This window comes from Lathyrus oleraceus, chromosome 2 (genome assembly GCF_024323335.1).
Source record: "Lathyrus oleraceus cultivar Zhongwan6 chromosome 2, CAAS_Psat_ZW6_1.0, whole genome shotgun sequence".
Classification (NCBI taxonomy): domain Eukaryota; kingdom Viridiplantae; phylum Streptophyta; class Magnoliopsida; order Fabales; family Fabaceae; genus Lathyrus; species Lathyrus oleraceus.
This window is the reverse complement of record NC_066580.1, coordinates 236,323,508-236,350,289: the sequence shown is the minus strand read 5'-3', so window position 1 is coordinate 236,350,289 and position 26,782 is coordinate 236,323,508. Positions and strand designations below refer to the sequence as shown.

At 33.9% G+C, this 26,782-nt stretch overlaps 1 protein-coding gene across 1 annotated transcript; it reads left to right on the top strand.

The window, feature by feature from the left end:
* On the top strand, positions 1–26,522 carry LOC127119003 (phosphoenolpyruvate carboxylase 4). The gene is made up of 20 exons (XM_051049215.1): positions 1–277; positions 467–630; positions 694–808; positions 1,025–1,102; positions 1,233–1,301; positions 1,384–1,462; positions 1,757–1,833; positions 1,923–2,018; positions 2,473–2,611; positions 15,530–15,655; positions 16,174–16,241; positions 16,325–16,594; positions 20,995–21,120; positions 21,198–21,299; positions 21,361–21,507; positions 22,621–22,719; positions 23,076–23,164; positions 24,380–24,506; positions 24,595–24,801; positions 25,382–26,522. The coding sequence occupies exons 1-20, from the start codon at positions 122–124 to the stop codon at positions 26,204–26,206; spliced, it is 3,159 nt and encodes a 1,052-aa protein (XP_050905172.1). The 5' UTR covers positions 1–121; the 3' UTR covers positions 26,207–26,522.
* The last annotated feature ends 260 nt before the right edge of the window (positions 26,523–26,782 follow it).

Below are 26,782 nucleotides of genomic sequence, written 5' to 3'. Positions count from 1 at the left end.
CCTTCGTCCCCGGCTTGGGTGCCAGTTGTTAATTATTGTTTTACCACTATATAACATAACATGCCGCATTCTCCTCTTGTTTGCTACTACCACTACTTTCGATCGCTTGGTCGAGTGAATCATGACGGACACCACTGATGACATTGCAGAGGAAATATCCTTCCAAAGCTTCGACGATGACTGTAGATTGCTCGGAAATCTTCTCAACGACGTCATGCAGCGGGAAGTTGGCAATGTCTTTGTTGAAAAACTTGAAAAAATTAGAATCCTTGCACAGGTTACTTTCTTTTTTTTAAATGCCTTTTGCATGTTCCTAAATACTAACTTCATAATAATATTTACGGATGCCAACAAAGAAGGAATAAAATTAACCTAATTTTGAGTTTTCTTTGTTATATGTAAATTTTATTGCTTTTTGAAACCAAGTTGAGGTTAGCAAGGGTGAATGTTTTTCTTTTTCCACCAGAGTGCTTGTAATATGAGACAGGCAGGGATTGAGGACATGGCAGACATGTTGGAGAAGCAGTTGGCTTCTGAGTTATCCAATATGACATTGGAAGAAGCTCAAACACTTGCCCGTGCCTTCAGTCACTATCTTACATTGATGGCCACAGCAGAAACCCACCATAGGTAATTTAGTACTTTGTTCTACAAGTTGCCAATTTATATGACTCATAAATAAGTTTTGTACAGGGTTCGAAAAGGCGTCAACATGGCAAATTTTGCAAAATCTTGTGATGACATCTTTCGCCAGCTGTTGCAGGATGGAATTTCCCCAGATGACCTTTATAATACAGTTTGCAAGCAGGTATGTTTTGTACTTTAATACTTTGACAAATGTCTGGAGATTCATCATGACCATTTTTTGGATCTTAAATATGTGGAATGTAATGCACATAACATTTTTTTGGATGTTATAATCTGATTTCTGGATAACTGTTTTCTTATTAATTCACTGAAACATTATGTTATTATTGATGTAGAATCTTTCATTAGTAAATGTCCAATAACTTTGATGCAACAGGCGGTTGAAATTGTTCTTACAGCTCATCCCACACAAATTAATCGACGTACCTTGCAATACAAACACATTAAGATTGCTGTGAGTTCAACTTCTATTTTAGAAAAACTGTTTACCTTTGATAAATTACTAAATTAGTTTTGAGCCTTGTGAACTTTGAATCTCAAATACCAAATGTGCTGTGACGGACTAATTATTACCCTTCACGCAGCATCTTTTAGATTATAATGACCGACCTGATCTTGGCCATGAAGATCGAGAAATGGTGATTGAAGATCTGGTATGATTCATTAACTATATTTCCATTCGACTGAAATAAACCACCAGTGTTCTATTCTCATAATTCTTATTCGGCTTGGTAGGTGAGAGAGATAACTTCCATATGGCAGACAGATGAACTTAGACGTCAGAAACCTACTCCAGTTGATGAAGCTAGAGCTGGTTGATTATTATATATTATTTACTTTTATGTAAAACCATTATATATATAACCCTTCACCAACACGCTAAACTTTTCAGTTATTCCTCAACAATAGTTTATGGCCCTCTGTGATTGAGTAGTCACAAGATTGGTTCTTCTTGCCACTAAAAGACTGTTTATCAATATTTAAACGCCTAATAGTTTAATTTTCTTATGGGGCCTGTCCTAGACATGATAAATGTGAGATGTTGCTTGAATTGATTAACTGTCAAAAATTCCTTAACTGGGTTTACATTTATTTTCAATTCTACCAGGATTGAATATTGTGGAGCAGTCGCTCTGGAAAGCTGTCCCTCATTATTTACGTAGAGTCAGCAATGCTTTAAAGAAGGTCTATTTGTCTTTATTTTATGTCAATCAACTTGTAAATCCTTTCCCTTTCAAAAGATTTTCACTACAATTTATTGTCTTTCCTTGCAGCACACGGGGAAACCACTTCCATTGACTTGCACTCCCATAAAGTTTGGGTCTTGGATGGGAGGTGATAGAGATGGAAACCCAAATGTGACAGCAAAGGTAGCATTTTCAAATATTCATTCATGTTATTATACTCTTACTACTTGCGTTTGTTTTTTCTCATAACTACATTGTCTTATTCAAAAGGAAAGATGTTTCTAATAATCGAAGCATAGTTGAATTTTGTAGAATTTTACATAGAAAATGCAAATTTTGTAGAATTTATTTTGCAAGGATGAACAAAATGGTGTATAGATAATATGGTTTTTGACAGGGCCAGGGGCATTAGTTGATCCATGTTACCCACACCACCTAGTAAAGAATGATTGATTGATTGTTGTTATAGTTTTATTCAGGATATGGCAGGATGTGCGTTTCTCTTTCATTTGTTGACAACTATTCCTTGAAATGAAAACATTATCATTAGACTACTATAACTTTCTACATTAATATGATCCTACAAGTCATGAAAAAATATAATAATTCTCAACTTGGGTTTGCTTTTCTTCTTTAGGTTACAAAAGATGTTTCACTTTTGTCAAGATGGATGGCAATTGACCTCTATATTCGGGAAGTAGACAGTCTGAGATTTGAGCTATCCATGAAGAGGTGCTCTGATAAGTTGTCTAGATTGGCACATGCAATTCTAGAAGGTTTGTCAGTTTTGTTTTGTATTTGGTGATATCTTCCAAATGTTATTGGAGATTACATAATATGACTACTGAATACTACTGTTTGTCAAGAAGTAACGTGGTTATTTTCGTACATACATATCATACAAACTTGATACTCCTTTTTAAAGAATGGTGTAAATAATATATTCTTTATAAGGGAAATGCCAACGAGTGCCCCCGACATCGATTAAGAGATTAAAAAGAAAAATAAAGCATTATTTAAGAGATTAAAAAGACAAATTTTTTTAAAAAATATGTATATTCAATGCACTGAAAACAAAAATAATCAATTTTTTAAGAAATATTGTGTGTATTTAATACACTGAATCTAAGATATTTTCTTTATTAGTAATTCTTAACTAGTGCCCCATGCCCCAATATAACCCTTTTTATAATTAATGTAATTGTAATGATTTGTATTCGGCCCATTAACCAGACCTATTAAGTTAGATTAGCCTAAATAAACATATTAGTGTTTGTACATTTGACATTACATTGAAATGCATCATAAATATGTTTCTACAGGGTATCACAAGCTCCCTTTTTTGAGGTATCCGATAAACCCTAGCCGTCTTTAGGGATTCCTTTGTTTATTTCCATCTTCATCGCAACCATTGTTTATTTTCCGAGCAAAATACATCTATGTTTATGAAACTACAACCATGAACAACGCTGTGTTTTTTGATTTACTACCACAACTATTTTTATGTCGACCCTCACCTCAAGAACTCTTAGTGCGTGAGACATTTTTAGTGAGGAGAGAAAAAATGAGGCGGAATAAAAATAAGGATTGATATTATTGAATCATAATTGTACAAACTGAATTATAAAATATGTGTATTTATATACAACTAACTTGTATATTAAGTAGCAAATCCTAAACCCTAATTAACTTTGGGCTTGTGCTACACAACTTGGATTATATCACAACATACCCCCTATAATCCAAATTGTCAAACATACGTCAATCATAGTCGATCGATCTGAACTATTCCTAATTTCTTTCTCAAATTCAAGAATCTGTCGATCTTCAATCCTTTGGTGAAAATATCGGCGATCTGTGTTTCACTTGAGCAATGCCTTATTTCAAGTGTACCTTGATTTTCCTTCTCTCTTAAGAAGTGAAATCTAGCTTCGATGTGCTTACTCCTTCCATGCAAAACTGGATTCTTTGCAAGATGTATGTCTGACTTGTTATCGTTTGCAACACTAGATGTTTCTTCACTTTGACCTCAATCTCTTCCAGCACAGATCTGATCCAGGTTGCTTGACACATAAGATAGGATCCTGCTATATATTCAGCCTTACATGATGACAATGCCACCACAGATTACTTTCTCGAGCACCATGAGATTGGACCATCAAATACTTGAAAGAAATAACCCACTGTGCTTCTTCGATCTTCCTTATCTCCACACCAATCAACATCTGAATAGCAAGTAAATAACTTATTTACTTTCAGAGTCTCGTCGAAATAAAATTACATAGTTTATCTATCCTTTTAAGTATCTCAGGATTCTTCTTACAGCCTTCATGTATGACACCCTATGTTCACTCATGTATCTGCTTACTAATCCGACTGATAAACCTATATCAGATCGACTATTGCACACATATTTCAGAGATCCGACAATTTTGTGTTTAAATAAAGTTGCATCGACTTTGTCTTCCTCTCCATGCTTCTCCAACTTCAAATTTGGTTCGACAAGCGAAGATGCAGGAGTCGAATCATCCATCCCGAATCTCTTGAGTATCTCTTTGACATACTTTCATTGATGCAGCACCATACCTTGCTTCGATATTTGAAATTCCATGCCTAGGAAATAAGACAAGTTTCCCAGATCCGACATTTCAAATTCCCTTATCATCAGCTCTTCGAACTTCGACAAGTTCTTTAAGTTATTTTCAATTACCAGCAAGTCATAGACATATAAGCAAATGATTGTTATATCTTGTGCCAGAACATGTGCATAGACACCATATTCAGACCTGCATTTTACGAATCCCAAGTTGACTATGTATGAGTCGATCTTCTTGTTCCATGTCCTAGGTGTCTACTTGAGTCCATAGAGCGCTTTGTACAACTTATTCACTTTCCTTGCTTCCTCCTGTATCACGAACCCATGAGGTTGTGTGATATAGACTTCTTAGTCTAAGGGACCATTCAAAAATGTTGATTTCACATCTAAGTGAAATGTCAACCAACCTTGCTTGCATGCCAATGCTACAACCAATCTGACAGTCTCCAATCTTGTGACAGATGTATATACTTCAGAATAATGAGTCTTGCTCTCTGAAGAAATCCTCGAGCGACCAATCTCTCCTTATGTCTTGCTAACGACCTATCAACATTGTGCTTCAACTTGAACACCCACTTCACTTTGATAGCTTTTGTATTTGCTGGTAATTCGACTAAGTCCCATGTGTTGTTTCTTTCTATTGCTTGTAACTCTTCGACCATAGTAGACTTCCATTTCATATTCTTTAAAGTCCCACTATAGTTCATTGGTTCAACACCTGCAAGTAAAGAAAAATGAACTAATTTTCCATCTGGCGTGACTTCATCATCACCAGTCACTTCGTAGTCTTGAGGTATTGCTGGACGAACTCTAGTTCTTTGAGGTCTCTGGCTTGCGCTAGCCATACCCTCTTTGACTTCGATTATGTCGGGAATGTCAGCAACTGCTTCGACTAGAATACCGACAATTGCTTCGACTTTGACTTCATTGGTTTCTTCGTCGATGCCATACCTCGTCAATGGCTTGTTAATTGGATAACCAGAATTCCAATCCCAGACAGAATTTTCATCAATAACAATATCTTGACTCATCATGATCTTCTCATGGATTGGATTGAATAACTTGTATGCTCCAGTTTTGTGATATCCTACCAGAATCATAGGTTCACTCTTGTCATCAAGCTTCCTTCTTCTCACATCAGGAACATGCTTGTAACAAATAGAGCAAAATACCTTCATATGACTCACTGATGGTCGTTTTCGACTCCACACTTCTTTAGAAACCTTGTTCTTTAACTTCTTGGCATAGCACTTGTTCAGAATATAAACAGCAGTGGAAACAACTTCACCCCATAAGGATTTTGACAAATTCTTCTGCTTCAGCATGCATCTCACCATGTCCAATATGATTAGGTTTCTTCTTTCTTCTATTCCATTATGTTGAGGCGTGTAAGGAGCAGTTACCTCATGATCAATACCATGCTTTGCACTGAATTCTTCAAACATCTTTGATGTATATTCGCCACCTCCACCTGTTCGCAGAACCTTGATCTTCTTTTCACTCTGATTTTTGACAAGTATTTTGAATCTCTTAAAGATTGCTAATACTTCGTCCTTTGGCTTGATCACATAGATCCAAATCTTTCGGCTATACTCATCGACAAATGAGGAAAAATACCTGTTTCCACCAATGGTATGATCCTCAAACAGGCCACATACATATGAATGTACTACTTCTAGTATGCAAAAGGAACTCATTGACATATTCTAAATGAAATACTTTCTAGATTGCTTTCCAACTAAGCAACCTTCACAGTGTTTGTCAGGTTCTCAAGACTTGGTTTACCAATTACCTTATCATGAGTAATTAGTTGATTGAATGATCGAAAGTTCAAATGTCCAAATCTCAAATGCCACAACCAACTATGCTTGTGGTCGACAACAGTTTTTAGACATTGTACTTCCTTCGAACTGATCATGGTCCTGAATGTCCTATTTTTCGACAAAGGAGATTTCAAGACCAAATTATTCTGAGTGTCGAACAGTTCCAAGGCTCCATCTTTAATAATCACTGAGAAACCTTTTTCGACTAGTTTTCAAACACTTAGCAGATTGCACTCATTCTAGGTACATAAAGTACATATTTAATCATAGCTTTTGTTCCTTTGAATAACTATGTCGTCAGTACCTTCTGCTTGCAACGGGCTATTATCAGCAAGTTTGACCTTGCTCTTCTTCGATGAGTCAAAATCTGCTAACCATACTTTTCGACCAGTCATGTGATTCGAGCAACTTGAGTCAAGGAACCAGATCTTGGAGTCGACATGGTCATCTGCAACTGTAGTCATAACCATCATATCTTCAGAATCATCTGAATCTTCGCATGCAAGGTTAGCTCCTTCCTCCTTGCTTTTTATCGCTCTCTTGTCTTTATTGTACCAACAATTCTTGACCAAGTGACCCCACTTTTCATAGTTAAAACACTGCTTACCTTTTTTTTTATCTTTCTGATAGGAGTTTCCTTCTCCTCTTTTCAAGGATTCAGAAGCCCTATCATCAACCTTACGCTTTTGAGGGTTCGACCAAGACTTCTTGCTCTGAGTCTTGTCTCCTTTGCCTTTGAACTTGTCGGAACCACCACGATCCTTCCAAGCTTGAGCCTGCAATGCTTGTATCAAATCTTGAATCCCTTTTCTTTCGACAATCCTAATCTTATGCGCCTCCAACGAACCAACCAAATCTTCCAGTTTCAGAGTTTCAAGATTTTTGGATTCTTGAATAGCTACGATCACGTGATCAAAGTGAGAGGTCAGCATACACATTACCTTCTCAACTATCATCTTATCAATTAGGGTTTCACCACAACCCTTCATGAGATGGACAAGATTCTGCTCCTTCGACACATAACCTACAATCTTTTTATCTTCTCCCATCTGCAGCAATTCATACTGCGGTTGCAAAGTCTACATTAATGTTGGTGATACTATTATTACACAAGATCATTAAATTGAGAGACAAATGCTCAAAGAGAAATTATCAACAACAGAATTTAAAATGTATGACTCTAGACAACTCAAATATTTTTTAGGAATTGAGGTAGCCTACTCAAAACAAGACTTCTTTTTTATCTTTTAGATCAAATATTTACTTGATCTTTCGCAAGAAAGCGGCAAGCTTGGATGCAAACCTGTGAGTGCCATATTGAGAAATATTGCAAGATAAGTTGTAAAAAGGAAAATATCAAAGTTGACGAGGTACAATATTTGAGATTATTGGGAATTTGATTTACACGAAACACATTAGGATGAATTTGGATTATGTTGTTAGTGTGGTGAGTCAATTCATGCATGATCCAAAGGCCAAATGTTTGCAACTTGTAGACCAAGTTCTACATTATCTCTAAGCCACTTTGGAAGAAGACTTCTATTTAAAAGACGTGGAAGCGTAACTATGGAGGCATACAATAATGCTGATTATGTAGGGTTATACCATGTCAATAATTCTTGGCTTGATGCCTTTTTCATTGTTATTTCTCGTATATATAAATGTTACATGGCTATACAGGTAATTACACTAAATAATTACATTTAATAAGAACAAATCAATTTCTGATTTATTTTCCTTATTCTAGGAACAAACTAATAAATATAATTAAGAGGACAAATAAACTTTTTATTCATATTAGTAAGTAATCGGATATCTACTTTTGCCTATTATACTTTCTTGTGTGGGAACCTTGTCGTTTGGAGAAGTAAGAAACAAAGTATAGTGGCTTTATCAAGTGCTGAAGCAAAATTTAAAGCTCTGATACTAGAAAGTTGTAAACTATAATGGATGAAACTTGTGCTAGAAGATTTGAGGATATAATATAAAGGTCCTACGAAACTGTTATGATAATAAATCGGCCACACATAATAATGTTCAGCATGACATAATAGAGCCAATTGAGATTGACTAACATTTACAACTACGCTCCTTCTAGATATCACCTTAAAAATGTGTTAATAAATGATTTATCAACCTAACGATTCAATCAGTTTACTTTCAAACTTGGAATGATAGATATTCTGTTAAAATTAATGTGTTGTAACCACCATCTTTAGTATGTATTATGAGAGAATTATAACCATCACATTATAATAATTGTCTTTATTTAGATTTATGGTAGAGTTGTATCATTAAGATTGAGAGAATCAAAGAGTCCTCATCTTGATTACCAACTTTTTGTCTCCTATGTCAGTTTCCTTTAAGCCTATATAAAAGTGAGTGTGTGGTGGATTCAATAATATAAGAGTATCCAAAAAAAAATATTTTTTCTTACTCTAAATTCTGCAACAATATAATTTATCATATACCACCTCTAGAATACCACCAACAATGTGGTATCAGAGCTGCAGATCCTTGCAGCTGCAGCAGAAACAAAAAAAAAGGCTTCCACCAGCAACTCTTCTACAGTTTATAGCAATGTTAAAGTTCCTTTGTTTGAAGGAGAAAATTATGATTTTTGGGCTGTTAAAATGGAGACTCTATTCACCTCTTTGAATGTCTTGGAGTTCGTCCAAAACAGGTATGAAGATCCATCACCAACAGAGGCTGAAGAATCAAGCCAACGACTTGAACAATTGAAGAAGAAAAAGAAGATCAAAAATGCTGGAGTTCTCGGGATGATTCAAAGAGCGGTCTCCATATCCATTTTCCCAAGGATTATGCGAGCAAAAGCATCAAAGGAAACATGGAATATTCTACAACAAGAGTTTGAAGGAGACTCAAAGGTGAGAACTGTGAAGCTTCAATCTCTTAAGAGAGACTATGAAAATGAAAGAATGAAAGAGAATGAGAGTTTGAATGAATACTTTAATAGACTCTCTGAATTGGTGAATCAAATGAAGTCACATGGAGATACAATAGATGATCGCATAATTGTTGATAAAATTCTGATTAGTTTGACAGAAAAATTTGATCTTATGGTGACTGTTATAGAAGAAACTAAGGACCTATCAACTATGTCTGTTCAAGGGTTGATGGGGTTTTTGAGGTCTTACGAACAAAGGTTGTTACGACACTCTGAAAAATCAGTTGAGAGTGCCTTTCAATCTAAACTCAACATCCAGCCCAACAATGGTGAAAATAAGCCCCTAATACAAAATAGAGGTGAGTCTTCTAGAGGTGGCAAATTTGGAAGAGGCATGGGCAGAGGAAGAAACTCACGAGGAAGAGGAAGAGGCGTGAATGGCGGAAGATGGCATGAAGGAGCATCAAATAAATGGTGCAAAATCTGTAAGAGTAACACTCACAACGAGAATGATTGCTGGAACAAGGGCTAACCACAATGTCACAATTGCAAGAGATTCAGGCATATTCAAAAGGATTGTCGTTTTGTCAATCAACAACATGCTTCATTTGCAGAAGGAGAAAATGATGAAGGTAATTTTTTCTTTGCTTGTCAAAAAGCATTTCAAGAAGATAAAAATGTGTGGTATTTGGATAGCGGTTGTAGCAACCATATGACCGGAAAGAAATAGGCTTTTATAAACATTGATTCTTCATTTGGCTCAAAAGTTAAATTGGGAAATGGAGAACATGTTGAAGTAAAAGGAAAAGGCAACATTGGAGTTACAACAAAGCAAGGAAGCAAAGTCATTCATGACACTCTTTATGTGCCAGAGTTGGATGAGAACTTGCTAAGCATTGGACAACTTTTGGAGCATGGCTATTCTCTAAATTTTGAGAATTGTGAGTGCAGAATTTTTTATTCAAAGAGAAGAAATGTTGTTGTTATAAAATTGACTAGTAATAGAAGTTTTCCACTTTCTCTTAATTATGAAAAAAAATTCAGCATGATGGCTAGAGAAGAAAATGACTCTTGTTTATGGCACAAGAGACTTGGGCACTTGAACAACAATAGTCTCAAGTTGCTTTATCAAAAGAAGATGGTGTATGGGCTGCCAATAATTGAAGAAAAATCTGGTGTGTGTGAAGGATGTATGCTTGGCAAACACCACCGCCAACCATTTCCAAAGGAATGAGTATGGAGAGCCAAACAAGGGTTGGAACTTGTACACACAGATGCGTGTGGTCCTATGAATACTTTGTCTCATGGAAAAAGCAGGTATTTTATCTTGTTTATTGATGATTTTACCCGCATGACATGGGTATATTTTATGAGACAAAAATCTGATGTTATTGTAATTTTTAAGAAGTTTAAAGCTTTTGTTGAGAAACAAAGTGGTAGTTTTAGAAAATGTTGAGAAGTGACAGGGGGAGGAGTACACCTCGAATGAATTTCACAAATTTTGTGAAGATGAAGGTGTTGAAAGACAACTCACTGTTGGCTATACACCTCAGCAAAATAATGTATCTGAAAGAAAGAACCAAACCGTGATGGAGATGGCGAAGTCTATGCTACTTGAGAAAGGTTTGCCTAAAACCTTTTGGCCTAAGGCTGTTAATACTCCTGTGTATTTGCTGAATAGATGTCCAACAAAGGTTGTATGGAATAAGACTCCATTTGAAGCTTGGAGTGGAAGAATACCTTCAGTTAACCACCTTAAAGTTTTTGGGTGTGTTTGCTATGCTCAAATTCCTAAACAAAAGAGGACAAAGCTGGAAGAAACAAGTGAAAGATGTGTCTTTATTGGCTATAGTTCCATGTCAAAAAGCTATAGACTTTACAATTTAAAGACAAACAAGGTGATCATTAGCCGGGATGTTGTATTTGATGAGAAGACTTATGGGAATTGAGAAGAAGACAAAGTGAAGGAGAAAACAGTCCCTGCAATTTTATTACAACAAAATCCAGCAACTGAAAATGAAAAACTAGCCCCATGTAGACCAAGTTCTTCATCCTCTCCAAGTTCACCAATTTCAAGTTCATCATCTCCCAGCTCAACACCAATAAAATTGAAGGACTTGAGTGATATTTATGCAAGGTGCAACTATTGTGTTGTGGAACCAGAAAATTTTGATGAAGCAATCAAAGAAGATGTTTGGAGGAATGCGATGCAAGAAGAAATAAATGCAATTGAAAAGAACAAAACATGGCAGCTAGTTGAAAAGCCAAATGACAAAGAAGCTATTGGAGTAAAGTGGGTGTACAAATTGAAACATAATCCAGATGGTTCAATCCAAAGAGCCAAGGCTAGGTTAGTAGTCAAAGGCTATGCACAACAACCTGGAATTGACTATAATGAGACTTTTGCTTCGGTTGCACGTTTGGACACCGTGAGAACAATCATTGCGTTAGCAGCTCAAAAAGGTTGGAATTTGTACCAACTTAATGTGAAGTTAGCTTTCTTGAATGGAGAATTAAAAGAAGAGGTGTATGTGCAGCAACCTCAAGGCTTTGTGACTAAAGGCCAGGAGGAAAAAGTTTACAAGTTGAAGAAAGCTCTCTATGGGTTGAAACAACCCCCTAGAGCGTGGTATAGTGAAATTGAGAACTACTTCATTCAGCAAGAATTTCAAAGAAGTCAAAGTGAGCCTACCTTGTATGTGAAGCATCAAGGGAAAGATGATATTCTTCTTGTTGCCCTTTATGTTGATGATTTGGTGTATACGGGTAACAACAAGAAAATGATTGAAAATTTTAAAATAGAAATGATGAAAAAATATGAGATGAGTGATCTTGGCTTGTTGCATCATTTTCGTGGTATTGAGGTTTACCAAGATGAATATGGAGTTTTTATTTGTCAAAAGAGATATGTCGAAAATATTTTGAAAAAGTTTGGCATGTATGGCTGCAAACCTATTGATATTCCTTTAGTGGTGAATGAAAAATTAAAGAAGGAAGATGGTGGAAGATTAGTAGATGCAAGCATGTATAGAAGTTTGGTTGGAAGTTTGTTTTATCTTACAGCTTCAAGGCCTGATTTAATGTTTGCTGCTAGTTTACTCTCAAGATTCATGAGTAAACCAAGTCATTTACATCTCGGGGCAGCAAAAAGAGTTCTAAGGTATGTCATGGGAACCATGGAGCATGGAATCAGATTTGAGAAGAATCCTAAACTTGAAGTTAAAGGCTATTGTGATAGTGATTGGGCCGGAAGTGTTGATGATATGAAAAGCACTTCAGGTTATGTATTCAACCTTGGTTCAGGTGTGATCTCTTGGTGCTCAAAGAAGCAAGATACTGTGGCACAATCTTCAGCTGAAGTTGAGTATTTAGCAGCTGGTTTGGCTACACAACAATCACTTTGGTTGAGAAGAATATTAGAAGATATTGGAGAGAAATAAGAGGGAAGTCTACATCTTCATTGTGACAACAAATCAGCTATTGCCATGGCAAATAATCCTGTTTTTCATAGCAGGACCAAACACATTAACATAAAGTATCACTTCATTCGAAGTATGGTTGAAGAAGGAGATGTGCAGTTAGCTTTCTGCAGTTCACAAGAGCAGCTTGCAGACATTTTTACTAAAACACTACCTAGAGGAAAATTTCAGTAACTTAGAGAAGCAATGGGAGTTAAAGAACAACACATTAAGGGGGAATGTTAAAATTAATGTGTTGTAACCACCATCTTTAGTATGTATTATGAGAGAATTATAATCATCACATTATAATAATTATTTTTATTTAGATTTATGGTAGAGTTGTATCATTAAGATTGAGAGAATCAAAAATTCCTCATCTTGATTACCAATTTTTTGTCTCCTATGTCAGTTTCCTTTAAGCCTATATAAAAGTGAGTGTGTGGTGGATTCAATAATATAAGAGTATTAAAAAATATAATTAGATTAGTGTTATGTCAGTTTACTCTAATTTCTGCAACAAAATAATTTATCATATACTACCTCTAGAATACCACCAACATATTCATTCACCAATTTGAGAATGTATTTATATTATATTTTTTTATAATTATTGTAATGATTCATATTCGGTTCATTAACGAGACCCATTAAATTGGATTAGCCTATTTAATTAGATTAGTGTTTGTACATTAAACATACAATTAAAATACATTAGAAATGGTTTTCTACGCTTAATGTTATTATGTCGGTGTTTAGAGGAGTTATGATACTATACTGTGTATACATATGCTCTTGTGGTAATACATTTGATCCATGCCCTATCATTTTATGCATTACTCGCATGGTACATTGAAGAATTTTTCTCTTGGTTTGGAAATGTCTTTGATGTTAAATATAGGGGTTTTCGTGGTTTATGAACTGCACTGAACCAACCACATTTATAGTTCAATTGAGTTTATAATAATCATTTTAAAAAAATACAGTTAATTATTAAAAGGGTTTCAATTCAGTTTAAAACTATTTTATAACCGGTTTGTATTTATAAACTAGTTTATAATTAATTTGCAATTATAAACCAATTTTATAATATGAATTCTTTTAAAATTAATTTTTTTAATTTCATAAAAAATAATTAATTTTAAAAAAAAAGATATTTGAAAATATTTATTTTTAAAAAAAAACTTTTATTTATAAAAATTAGTTAAATTTTTTATTTTTTTGAAAAAAAAATCTGAATAGATAATTTTAAAACTCCATGAAAATTTTTTTTTTTTTTAAATTTTAATTTTAATTTTTCGGGGAAAAGATCCAGAATAAATTTTTTTGAATTTTATTTTCGGAAAAATAAAAAAAATTTATTTTATTTTTATATTTCAAAATTTTGGAAAAAAATTTTACTACAAAAATTATTTTATTCTGAAATTTTTGTTTTTCAAAAAAAAATATTTTTTCAGAATTTTTTTATTTCAAAAAACAATAATTTTATATTTTTCTGAAAAAAAATTATTTTTTATTTTATTGAATAAAAAGTATTTTATTTTCAGATTTTTTTTCTAAAAAAATTATATTTTTTTTATAATTTTATTTTTAATTTTCATTAAAATATTTTTTACTTTTCATAATTATAAATATTTTTAATTTCCATTTTTTTACACTCTCAATAATTCATCTTTTTTTATTAAAAAAAATTATAACTAAAGCAGTTTATAAAAGAAAACTGGATTATGAACCGGTTTTAAACTGAATTATAATTGGTTAATTTAAATAGTTCAGTTCATTAACCATTCAAATGATTTAATTATTTTATGGTGCAATGCAATTCAGTTTAGTCATATAGTTTGGTGCTAATAATTCAAACTTACTAAAACTTTCTTGTGTTTGTATGCTTTCTCTTATAATTTTTTGTTTATTTTCTAAGTCATTTATGCCAAACACACTCAAATTCCATTCAATTTATAAATATGAGACCGACTCTAGTTGATTTTGTGAGTTCACATGTGAGAACTTTTTTCTTCTATTGTTTTCTCAGAATGTTTTTTTACATGTTGTCCAGTATTTCATTTGTTTCATACTTTTGGTATGAATCAAACAGTGACATAGGTATAATATGATATTTGATGATGCAGTGAAAATAAAATGGTCTTTTGATAGAAACAATAGTGGCAAAACAGAAAAGAAAATGATAACGAGTCCAAGACTCCTATTCTAGAGCAAACTCCTAACCAGAGATAACTCTCATATCAAACTTCTAACAATATTTCTGAAAGAACCCTCACTCTCTCCTCGTTCTCCTTATATACCCTCGCACATTCTAACAAACTGCCACATCAGCAACTATTCCTCTAACTTCTCTATTCATCTTGGTTATCGGGCTTAGGCCCAAAACCAGTGTGCTATCCTCTTTTGTATACAGTGCCTTTATATGACATAAGTGGCATATAATTCTGCATGTACATGTTTTCATAAAGAAAAGAGTTTGTTAGAGAAAATGTAATGGTTGGAATTTCCGCCTTCATTGCCGTCTGCTCCTAGTTGCATAAATTGGGGTGAATTTAGTTTCACATTGCTTAGAGGAATGACATGTGTTATGTTTATAGTGAGAGCATTTCTCACTTTATAAGCCGATTTTGTAGGGATGAGTTATACCCCACTTACAAATTCTAATTCTAAGAGTACTCAATTGCAATTACATAAACGATTCTGCATGTACTATGTTGTATTTTTCTAGGTTCTGGTATGTCATTGATGATTATTCTGCATGTACTATGTTGTATTTTTCTAGATTCTGCATGTACTATGTTGTATTCTTCTAGGTTCTGATATGTCACTGATGATTATCCTCAAAGATAAGTTTAACACTTTTTTAATCCACATTTAAGAATTGTTCATCACTTATTTTGATTCAGATGCTAACCACGAGACTCAACGAGAGAATTGGAATCAACCAGAGAGCAGAAGTCAGTCAAAACATCCGACGGCTTCATTACTTCCATCTAAACTTCCAGCTAGAGCTCATTTACCTTCTTGTGCCGGTACACATAAACATACGCTCAAATTTATATCTACTCATTTATTTGCATATCATGTTTTTTAATGACATTTTTTTTATCTAGAATTAAACAAAAATATTTAAATTATTTAATGGGTTTGGCCTGATTTATAAATAAAGGAAACAAATTTTAAGCTTATTAAGAAAAATAATTAATTGCATTTAATGCTTTTGATTTCATAATTATTAATATACCCTCAATCAAGTTGTTATTTTCTCGTAATACTAAATAATTAATGAAATTATAATTCTTCAGAGTATTTTTAAAAGATTCCACTTGCTGAATGATTGCATGAACTGTGAAATTGAATCCCGACCGGTCATTCCTCATTCATATGCAATCTTTTATTAACTTTGCTGACGTATCACCATAAATTTTTGTATTCCACAAATGGGCCATGATTTCTTGGGAAGATCTCACCATTTTATCTATTCATTTAATTGTTTATGTGTATCTTCTTTCATCCATTTACCTTCTTATTTGAATGTGTTCTTTTTAAGTAAATGGTGAATCTGATCAACCAAGACTCGACATCCCTGGTTCTGATTACAAACAACTCAATCACAAGGTAGATCAATTTAGTAATTTTAGGGTTTTTGAATTTTCCTCTAAACCTTAGAGAATATATATTGTACACATTTTCACATATAGGATGGTAAGACTTCAACTACAAAGGTGTGCAATGCTGAAAGTTCCGGTAGCCATTCATCCCCAACTTGTTCAGAGAGTTCCAATACTTCATCGATTTCAATTCCACGCTCTCCTTCATTCAACTCTAGTCAACAACTTCTTGCTCAAAGGAAATTATATGCAGAATCCCATATGGGAAGATCTAGTTTTCAGAAGCTTTTGGAGCCAAAGCTCCCTCATCTTCCTGGAATTGCTCCTTACAGGGTTTTCCTCGGGAATGTAAAAGATAAGGTATCACTTCTCATCTACTTGAATAATATAGTTGATCGTACATCTCTATGAACCCTTATTTATGTAAAAACGGAATAATATATTTGAAATATAAATAATGTACAACCAATAATCTCTTTATATATATTTAGGGGTGGCAAACAGGCATGCCCGCCCCGTTTAGACCCGCCCCGCAAAAGCCCACAAAACTTAGGCCCGCCCCGCAAAAAAGTGAGGGCGGGGCGGGGAAAGCCCGCGAGCACTGCACTCTTTAAGCCTAAAAATGCAAACATTTATGTAAATACATGTGCCCGCAAAAGTCCGCGAAAAAAACGGGGCGGGGCGGGGCAGACACATTAGAGGGTGAGAGTATAAATCCTTGGCCCGTCCCGCACTAAAGTGAGGGAAAAACGGGCATGCCCGGCGGGTCAGGCCCGTTTTGCCACCCTATATATACTATTTTAATCATAGACTAAAAGTTCCAATATAAATTACTATTAATATTCAGCCCCTTAGTTTGAAGTTCTTTAAAGCTCTTTTTGGAAAGAGACATATAGATGAACTATTAATATTCAGCCCCATATTAATATTCTACCGTTAAGGAATTCTAATTGTACAACATTTATAAATACTAATATAGATAAATTTACCATCAGTTAATGTCATTTAGGTAATAGTATTGGTGGGAAATTATTTTTCTGATATTATGCACGATTAGTGTATTAGATCAGTTCCTTGTATTCTATTTATACATCATTTGTATCCGTTCTAATATATAAAAAAGATATACCACAAAATTATGGATGATATCATAGATCTGAACCATCTCTAAATTTAGTACTGTCACACATGGAAGAAAGCAAATAAGACAGTTCAGCCAACAACTTGGTTTAGGGAAACTTTCTTCCTATCACTAGTTACAAATTGAATGACCAAAATTACAATAAATGAGGGCGATCAGTCAAGATCAACCTTCAAGGAAAAGGGAAGGAAGGTTATATCAATATGAGACTCCAAAAGACCTGAAAATAAGGATCCCAACCTCGAGAAATGACAGCTGAAAAATAACTTAGTAATGTCATGGATTCTCAATACCATGACTAATGAAATGAGAGAAAATTTCATATACTATGACACTGTCAAGGAAATGTGGGATGTAGTTAAGAAACCTATTCTGATGTAGACAACATGTCTGCAATATTTAAAATCAAAAGCATACTTCATAAATTACGATAAGACAACCTATAATCAAAAACATTTTAATACTTAGTCGTCACTAACAACTACAAGATATGTATGACGATATCATGTCTGCAATATTTGAAATCAAAAACATACTTTATAAATTGTGACAAGGCGACCTATGGTCATAGAGCATTTTAATACTTAGTCGTCATTGACAACAACTAGATGTATATGACGAAGTTGAATTGAGTTTCAATGAGGATATGAAGTATAAAGAATTGGTGGAGAGAGAGAGAGAGAGATTTTACACATTCCTAGTGGGTTTGAACACAACATGTATTAGTTCTAAAATATAAAAAATTATACCACATAATTTTGCATTTAGCCTTTATTTATTTATTATAATAGTATTCTCCTAGAACATTCTCCTAGAATGTTACTTTTGTATATGAAGTTGTAATCTCCCTATTTATACCAATCATTATTGAAGAATACTATGTAACAATATTCCCCATACTCTAATATGATATCAGAGTCTTAGTTAGGGTTTTCCATAATTATTGAGAATACTCACCACTATACAACGACGATGTGTAGGAATACTTACCAATATACTACAATGGCTTGTGGGAATATGCACCACTAGAAATTGGCACCGTATGACTTGACCTAATTCAGTGGCAGCGAATCCTACTTGATGACAGGTAGCTTTGTATAATTCGACCTTGAGCAACAAGAGCAATGATATTCAAACAATTGGCACTGACTACGACGAAGTCAGTGACAATGGCAGCGACAACGGCGGTGGCCGCAATAACGGTATCATCGAGGTCCGTGGTAACAACCACAACAACGACAAAGGCTACGGTAACAACAACTGTAACACCCTAAACCCATGATACAAAAATTTCTTTCTTTATAAAGACATTGCGCAATATAAGAATATATGAGAAGGGTCTCACACCAACATAATACCTAACTTTTTACTTCGAAATAGAAATTGAAAACATAACAATAAAGTACTATTATTTGATTTAAGACAAAGTAGAGAACATAGCAAAACAATCTCAACCCCGATGCTACAATATCAGAGTTGTTATTCTAAAATAAACTAATAGTCAACTTAAGATCCGGCGAAACATAAAATAAAAGCAAGCAGTCGAAGTGCCCATCTACACTATCTTCCATAAATAAACCACAACAACCACTCCTTAGTCTCAACCTCAGAACCACCTACACAGGTGTTCACATAGAGGAACATAGAAACAAAAGGGCTGAGAATACATTCGATAAAATTATATGGTATAATAACAAAAAGGATAACATTTAAAATACCAGCGCACCATTCACAATCAATCACAATAACACAATACCACGAGACATATACAAGAATAAGTATGTAATGCTCATCTCCTATACCCCCATGCATAAGGTACTATCATCGGATTCAAAGTTATTTTAATGAAATCCTAAAACACTGGACCGAAGTCCTAAAACACTGGACCGAAGTCCTAATCTAACTCCGAAATATATGATGCATGATGCTTCAAACAAATGCAATCTTCCATCCAAACCTCCAAAAACACAAAATTTAACATCGCCTGTTAAGGCTAACACCATTTCTTGTGAATCTAATAACACTGCCAATTGGGCTAAAACACCGCTCTTTCGACCCTAAAAATAATCAACTAAACATGATTAACATTGGTTCTTATCTAACCTCAGGGTATTAACATGATTATTTACAGCACACCTTTATAACACATCAAAATCGAATTTGTGTCCTAACCTGAACAACTTAACTCATATACATATTATCAAGATATTAGACTAAAGTCTTAAACATTGACAACTTAATTCACACTCGTTATCAAGACAGTAACTCATATATTACAACATTCACAACCTAGGTTACACATGTATTCATCGAGACACTAGACTTACGTCTTCAATATTACGTCACTTACGCAATTAATATTTTTCCACATCGTTCACACATTTAAAACCTCATGATACATTACCTTAAGATATCTATATTTGTTATCTTTCCAATGCTTCAAACCGCGCCTCAATCAGAGTCACGAATCTCAAGTTATGTTATTTCCAAATTCGGCATTTTTTTACACAGTCAGTGGTAACCGGTTACCACCCGTGTGTAACCGGTTTCAGATATGAAAAACAGCCAAAAGCTCATTTTTGGGTAACCAGTTACCAACGGCTAGTAACCGATTACGTCCAGAGTCCAATTTCACTTGTTTTTCGCAGGAATTTCACTCATAAACCCAATTTCTTCAACCTAAATCTACACAATTTAAATTTTAACACCTTATACCATTGATTTAACATCTATTTCTTCAATTACCATTATCATCAATTAACAACATCATGATAGCATCAATTAACAACATCATGATAGCATCAATTAACAATAACATTATATCATCAATATAACCTGAACACAACATCAACATATCAGGATTACAAAAATTTACAGTATCAATCATGACATAAGATTAAACCATAGACATCACACATAGTTATTACAAACATAGAAAGTTTTGCTTAAAACCTTAGAATCTCATATTTATCATTAGTCAACATAAACCTAACGGGGGTTAAGGGAAACCCCATTATCCTATTGCCAAAATATCGATTATAGAATAATTCCCCCCTTATTTTGTTATTGTAGAAATTTTTCCTCGATACTCTCAACAATAACAACAACTCTTCCTTGCACAATCTCTATTGCAATTTCCTTGGTCAATTTGAAACTTTCTCTAAAAGATGGTTTTCTTTTTTGGAAAAGATGGTTTTCTTTATGGAAGAAGAGATTGACTAGTTTTTTTTTCTCCTTTTCAAAAAAATAAATGTGTTATACATTTCATATACAAGGATAAAGGGCATCGTTTTGTACTGGAAACACTTGTTGGTGAATAGAGCAATGTCTCTATTTTAGAAAGGGAAAACATTGGAGGAGAGATCCCGTCTTATTCTTGTTCTTTTAATATTGTTCTCTCTATTCAATTTCTTTCGTTACAAAAATACCTGTTTCTCAAATTTTATTTGAAAAAGTTTCCACTTGTTGTGCTGTAAAAGAGTGATTCATATCTTGCTTTTTTTTTGGTTCTAGGAATTGGTAATATTTTATTGTCATGTGAATTGGTATTGTTAAATTGTCAATCAAAGGCACGTTAACGTTAGTAAATGTATTATCTTCTTCTGTTCCATGTTTTTAGCTTCAGAGAACCCGTAGGCGGTTGGAACTGCTTCTCGAGGATTGTCCATGTGAATTTGATTATTCTCAATACTATGAAACAACAGAGCAGCTTTTGGAACCTCTTCTCATCTGTTATGAATCAATGGTACCCTTTCCTCTTCTCCTACCCGTCTTTCACACATGTTTTTCCATAATGATTGTTTAGCTCTTAATTTCCTCTAGCAATCTTGTGGAGCCGGGGTGTTAGCTGATGGTCGACTTGCTGATCTGATCCGTAGAGTTGCTACCTTTGGCATTGTGTTAATGAAGCTTGACTTGCGTCAGGTATGATTTAATGTGTTTTGTTCATAGTGTCTATTGTGGGCTGAAACTGGCAGTGCGACAGGAATCTGGAAGACATGTTGATACACTTGATGCAATTACAAAGTATTTGGATTTGGGTACATACAGTGAATGGGATGAAGAAAAAAAATTGGACTTTTTAACAAGAGAACTTAAAGGGAAGAGGCCACTAGTTCCTCCTAGTATAGAGGTAATGTATACTCATTTCCAAGTTTTAAAACTTCTGCAATCATCTCGTATCTAGTATGTTGCCAAAACTTTTTCCTTCCAAATGGGGTGAAGTTGGTATTTTTTTTAAATATAAAAGCTATTTTGTTTTCATCTTTCTATATGATTAAGTGAGATTTTAATTTTTTATTTTGAAAGGGTTGAGATTTCAATTTTATAATTTGTTTATATTTCTTTGATTTAAATGTATTTTTATCTCTTATTTTAATTTTTTTAGTGTTTTAATCTCGATTTTAAAAGTCAACCATTTGATCCTTATTTAACAATTTCTGAAAATTTCTAGATTCCATTAAATTTGCAAAGTTGGCATTTTCTTTTTATTTACTTTTAATTTATTGCACTAATTTGTCGAGCGCCAACTAAGTTAAATTTGATGTATCACTTAATTAAAATTAACACAATGTTATAATATCAAACGATACATTTAATAATAGAAAAATTATTTTATAAATTAAAGTTTAAACAATATAAATGTTTAATCTTTATAAAATTCATATTTATTAATTAAAATGTAAAAAAATCATAAAAATCATATCTTCATAATTAAAAATCATAAAAATCTTGTTAATCTGTATTAATCTCACGTTACTCCTTCACGTCTTCTTCCTCTTCCCAAAAACAACTGAAAACCTCTTACCACCCACATAATCCTTAGATTTACCACTGTCCATCGATTTATATGATTTTAATTACGAAGATTTGGTTTCTTAAAAGTTTTCGGGTTTTAATTAAAAAAAAATTATGAAGATTAAAACTTTTTTTTTCTATTTTTATTATTTAAATGATGATTAAAACTTAAAAAAAATAATTAAAATAGCGGAAACAAAAGTTATTTAATTTTTTTTTTCTAGATTTAAAGTTGAATAGAATGATTATTTTGATTCTAAACCCAAGATCTGTGTAGATTCTTTTGTAGATCATAGCTAATGCTACAATTGAGGAACTTGGTTAAATTTCATGAAACTGGAAAAAACAGGATTTTCTGCATGCTCTTGACATAATATAAAAAGTTCTTCCTCTATTCTATATCACTGACCTTGTACTTTTTATTGGCATTTTAATTAATTCTTTTTAGGTTGCTCCAGATGTTAAAGAAGTCCTAGATACTTTTCGAATTGCTGCCGAGCTAGGGAGTGATTCACTTGGAGCCTATGTGATCTCTATGGCCTCTAATGTACATCAACTGCTATTATTCTTACAAATTATCCACGGAAACTGTCACACAAACTGTTTGTACAACATGCCTTGCCTTTTGAAATTTCGTAATTTCTTTGGGATTTGTAAAATTATCACTGCCTTTCTTGTTTCTTCATCTTTTTATTTTCTTCTTGTTTGGTTTTGCATGAAAATATTTATTTTTGCTGCATATATTTTGCAGCTGAATTGTTAAATTTAGGTACTTAATATCATTTTTGTATCGTAAACCTATAATGGTACAATAGTGAAAGAAAGCATCTTGGAATACAGTGATGTTCCAAAATTGTCGTTCCAGTTGATATTAAAGATTTTGGACTTTGGTTTTTTTGTCAGGCAAGTGACGTCCTTACAGTAGAGCTCTTACAAAAGGATGCACGTCTTACAGTTAGTGGGGAATTAGGAAAAGCATGTCCAGGTGGAACGTAAGTCCATCTTGAATTATTTGTATAACTATACTGGAACTTATCAAAGTTATGTTTATGCTTATCAGATGAAAATTTGCAATTTTAAATTGTATCTTGATTAGTATAGTACTTTTCAATAAAGAAACTGGAATAAATTTGAGTCATGCATATTGCCTGTTACCTTTATACAGTACGTATTTACCTTTATTCATACATAGTCTGCAAATTTTAGATCAAAGTTATGTGCCTCTTTCACTTTCAAGAAGTTTAAGCTCAGCTTTCATGGTAGTGTTTGGAAATTGAGTAGCATAGCATATCATAGCATGACTTTCTCAATCTTATGAAATAGGATTAGGAAAATACAAGTAGTTGCATTGTTTCTTATATAGCTAGAAGTCACTATTTAGGGTGCCTGGAGAAAAAAGATATTTCATGATTTCTGTTAGGATCCCAAAATTCCGAAACAGAAATTAATAACGAGAAATAGATTACTGACGGAAAAAAATGTATTTAATTGATTGATTGATAAACAAAGAAAACTTTTGAAGGGAAATAATTCCAATGTACCCAAGAGTTAAGCTCCTCATAGAAATTACTCTCTCTGCCTAACCATAATGCTTCTCTCAATAAACTTGGATAAATAACACAATTCACTCACCTTACTAATTATACTACTAAGACATAACAAACTTGCCAACTAAGCATCCTACTCCATTATTTATTTACCATATATTTTTACCACACTCATTATTACATAATTCTCCTTTTTCCCTATGACCTCTACTCGGGTCTCTATCAATTTCTCTATGACAAGTTTGCACAAATATTTTGGACAAATTGTGCAGAGATTCTCCTCTGTACTCCTAAGAATATTGAGAAATGTTTGAATTTAATATCATACATACATGTGTCCAACATAAGCTTTGGGTGGTTGCTCTATTTTAAACTGTTTTCTAGAAGTTTAAGGTCAATTTTCATGCTAGTATATGGAAATTGAGTAGCAGAGCATAGCATGCATTTCCTGATCCTATAAAATAGTTGGTTGCATTGTTTCTTATATAGTTAGAACAAGTCACTATTTAGGGTGCCGGGAGAAAAGAGATATTTCATGATTTCTCTATGACAAGTTTGCAAAAATACTTTGGACAAACGGTATAAAGATTCTCCTCTATAGTCAAAAGAATATTGCAAAATGTTTGAATTTAATATCATACATACATGTGTCCAATACAGGCTTCGGGTGGTTCCTCTATTTGAAACTGTCAAGGACCTAAGAGGAGCTGGTTCAGTTATCAGGAAACTTTTATCAATAGATTGGTACCGCCAGCACATTATTAAAAACCATAACGGACACCAAGAGGTTATTTATGATAATGGCATATTCGTTTCATTTATGTTCTAATATTATGGGGAATACATGTGGTAATATTATAAATGCCTATATGCAGGTTATGGTTGGGTATTCTGATTCTGGTAAAGATGCTGGGCGCTTTACTGCTGCTTGGGAACTTTACAAAGCTCAAGAGGATGTAGTGGCTGCTTGCAATGAGTACGGTATTAAGGTTACACTGTTTCATGGCCGCGGAGGGAGTATTGGTCGTGGTGGAGGCCCAACATATATGGCTATTCAGTCCCAGCCACCTGGCTCTGTGATGGTAGGTTATGCATCTTTAGCCTTAATTATTTCCCTAGCCTAAAAGGCTAAGTTTAAGTCCCATATTCATATAAAGTATGTCTGAAATGTATCCTATTAATATATGTTTCTGTTAGTGTTTTGGAACGTGCGTAGAGTCTAGAATAACACTCGTAAGGGACTGCTAGAGTGTTATTTTATTAAAGGATGTCATTACTCTTGGTCATAGGGAAGTGGAATAACATTTGAACTATTGAACTGCTGATAGGGTAATGGTTAATGAACATTCGTTTTTTTAGTTTCCTTTATTCAAACTGTTGAGGTGTTGGCTTTCACATGTCTGAGACCTTGAAGTTAGATCGAATATTTGTTAAAACACTGTAAGACAAAGAATGCTTTATATTAAAAGAACGTCTTGAATTGGTTATATAATTGAAGCCAAGTTATATGGTCGATTAACATGAACTAGATTATAGATCATCTTTCCATAGAGTCTGGAAAATATTGTTGTTTTTCATAAGCTGTTATCAGCATTGACATTGAAAACCCAAAAGATGCATCAAATTATATCAATGCACTAAAATAAGTGATGCTCCTTGCAGGGAACACTTCGGTCAACTGAACAGGGAGAGATGGTGCAGGCCAAGTTTGGGTTGCCACAGACAGCTGTTAGACAACTTGAAATATACACAACAGCTGTGCTACTTGCTACCCTTCGTCCACCTCTCCCACCCCGAGAAGAAAAATGGCGTAATCTGATGGAAGACATATCACAAATCAGTTGCCAGAGTTACCGCAGTGTAGTCTATGAAAACCCAGAGTTCTTGACCTACTTCAACGAGGCCACTCCTCAAGCAGAGCTTGGGTTCCTGAATATAGGTAGCCGCCCCACGAGGAGAAAGGCCACTACAGGAATTGGACACCTTCGTGCCATTCCGTGGATATTTGCATGGACACAAACCAGATTTGTTCTTCCTGCTTGGCTTGGAGTTGGAGCAGGTTTGAAAGGTGCTTGTGAGAAAGGACTAACAGAAGAGCTAAAAGTGATGTACAAAGAGTGGCATTTCTTTCAAAGCATAATAGACCTGATTGAGATGGTTTTGGGAAAAGCAGATATTTCTATTGCTAAGCACTATGATGAAGTTCTTGTGTCAGAGAAGAGACAAGAACTTGGTCGTCAACTAAGGAACGAGCTCATTACAACTGGGAAGTTTGTGACAGTTATTAGTGGGCATGACAAACTTCTGCAGAATAACAGAACATTGAAGAGGTTGATTGAAAATAGACTTCCTTTTCTTAATCCCATGAACATGTTGCAGGTTGAGATACTTAAAAGGTTAAGACGTGATGCTGATAACCTTAAAGCAAGAGATGTTCTCCTTATCACCATTAATGGTATTGCTGCAGGGATGAGGAACACTGGTTAACTTCTCCTCCCAACTATATCATTTTCACCTCTCGGTTTCTATTTAACCACCCTTTATGTTATCAAGCATGCTATGCTAATGAAGATTAATATAGGCATAACCATAACTTTACGTGCTGTAGTACTCTGGACAAGATAGTATCCAATTATAGTATAAAATTTTATAGGTCTAGCTAACTTGTGTGTTTGGGACACTATTAAAAAATTTGTGTGGAATAAAACAAAATTGTAAGTTTCAAAAAATCAAATGCACGCGTTCCAAAAAAATATTTCTATAAATGTATCATTAACTTGTGCTCTTGGGGCACATGTTAGCATTAGCCAAATTTTATTTCCCTTTATCTTATTTCATTCCACAAATGTGAATTTGTATGGATATAATTATAATAATGCAAATTCAAGTGATATCGTGGCTATTTGATTTTCTCAAGGATTGAATTCTAAATTTTCTACAATATTGTCATCAATGATTTGTTGGGGTATTTAATTCAGGGGTTTAACATGAGGAATCATTTTTTATTCATTAGGTCTTTTTCTCTATGAGCAACACATCTTGTGAGAGACATTTCACATATTC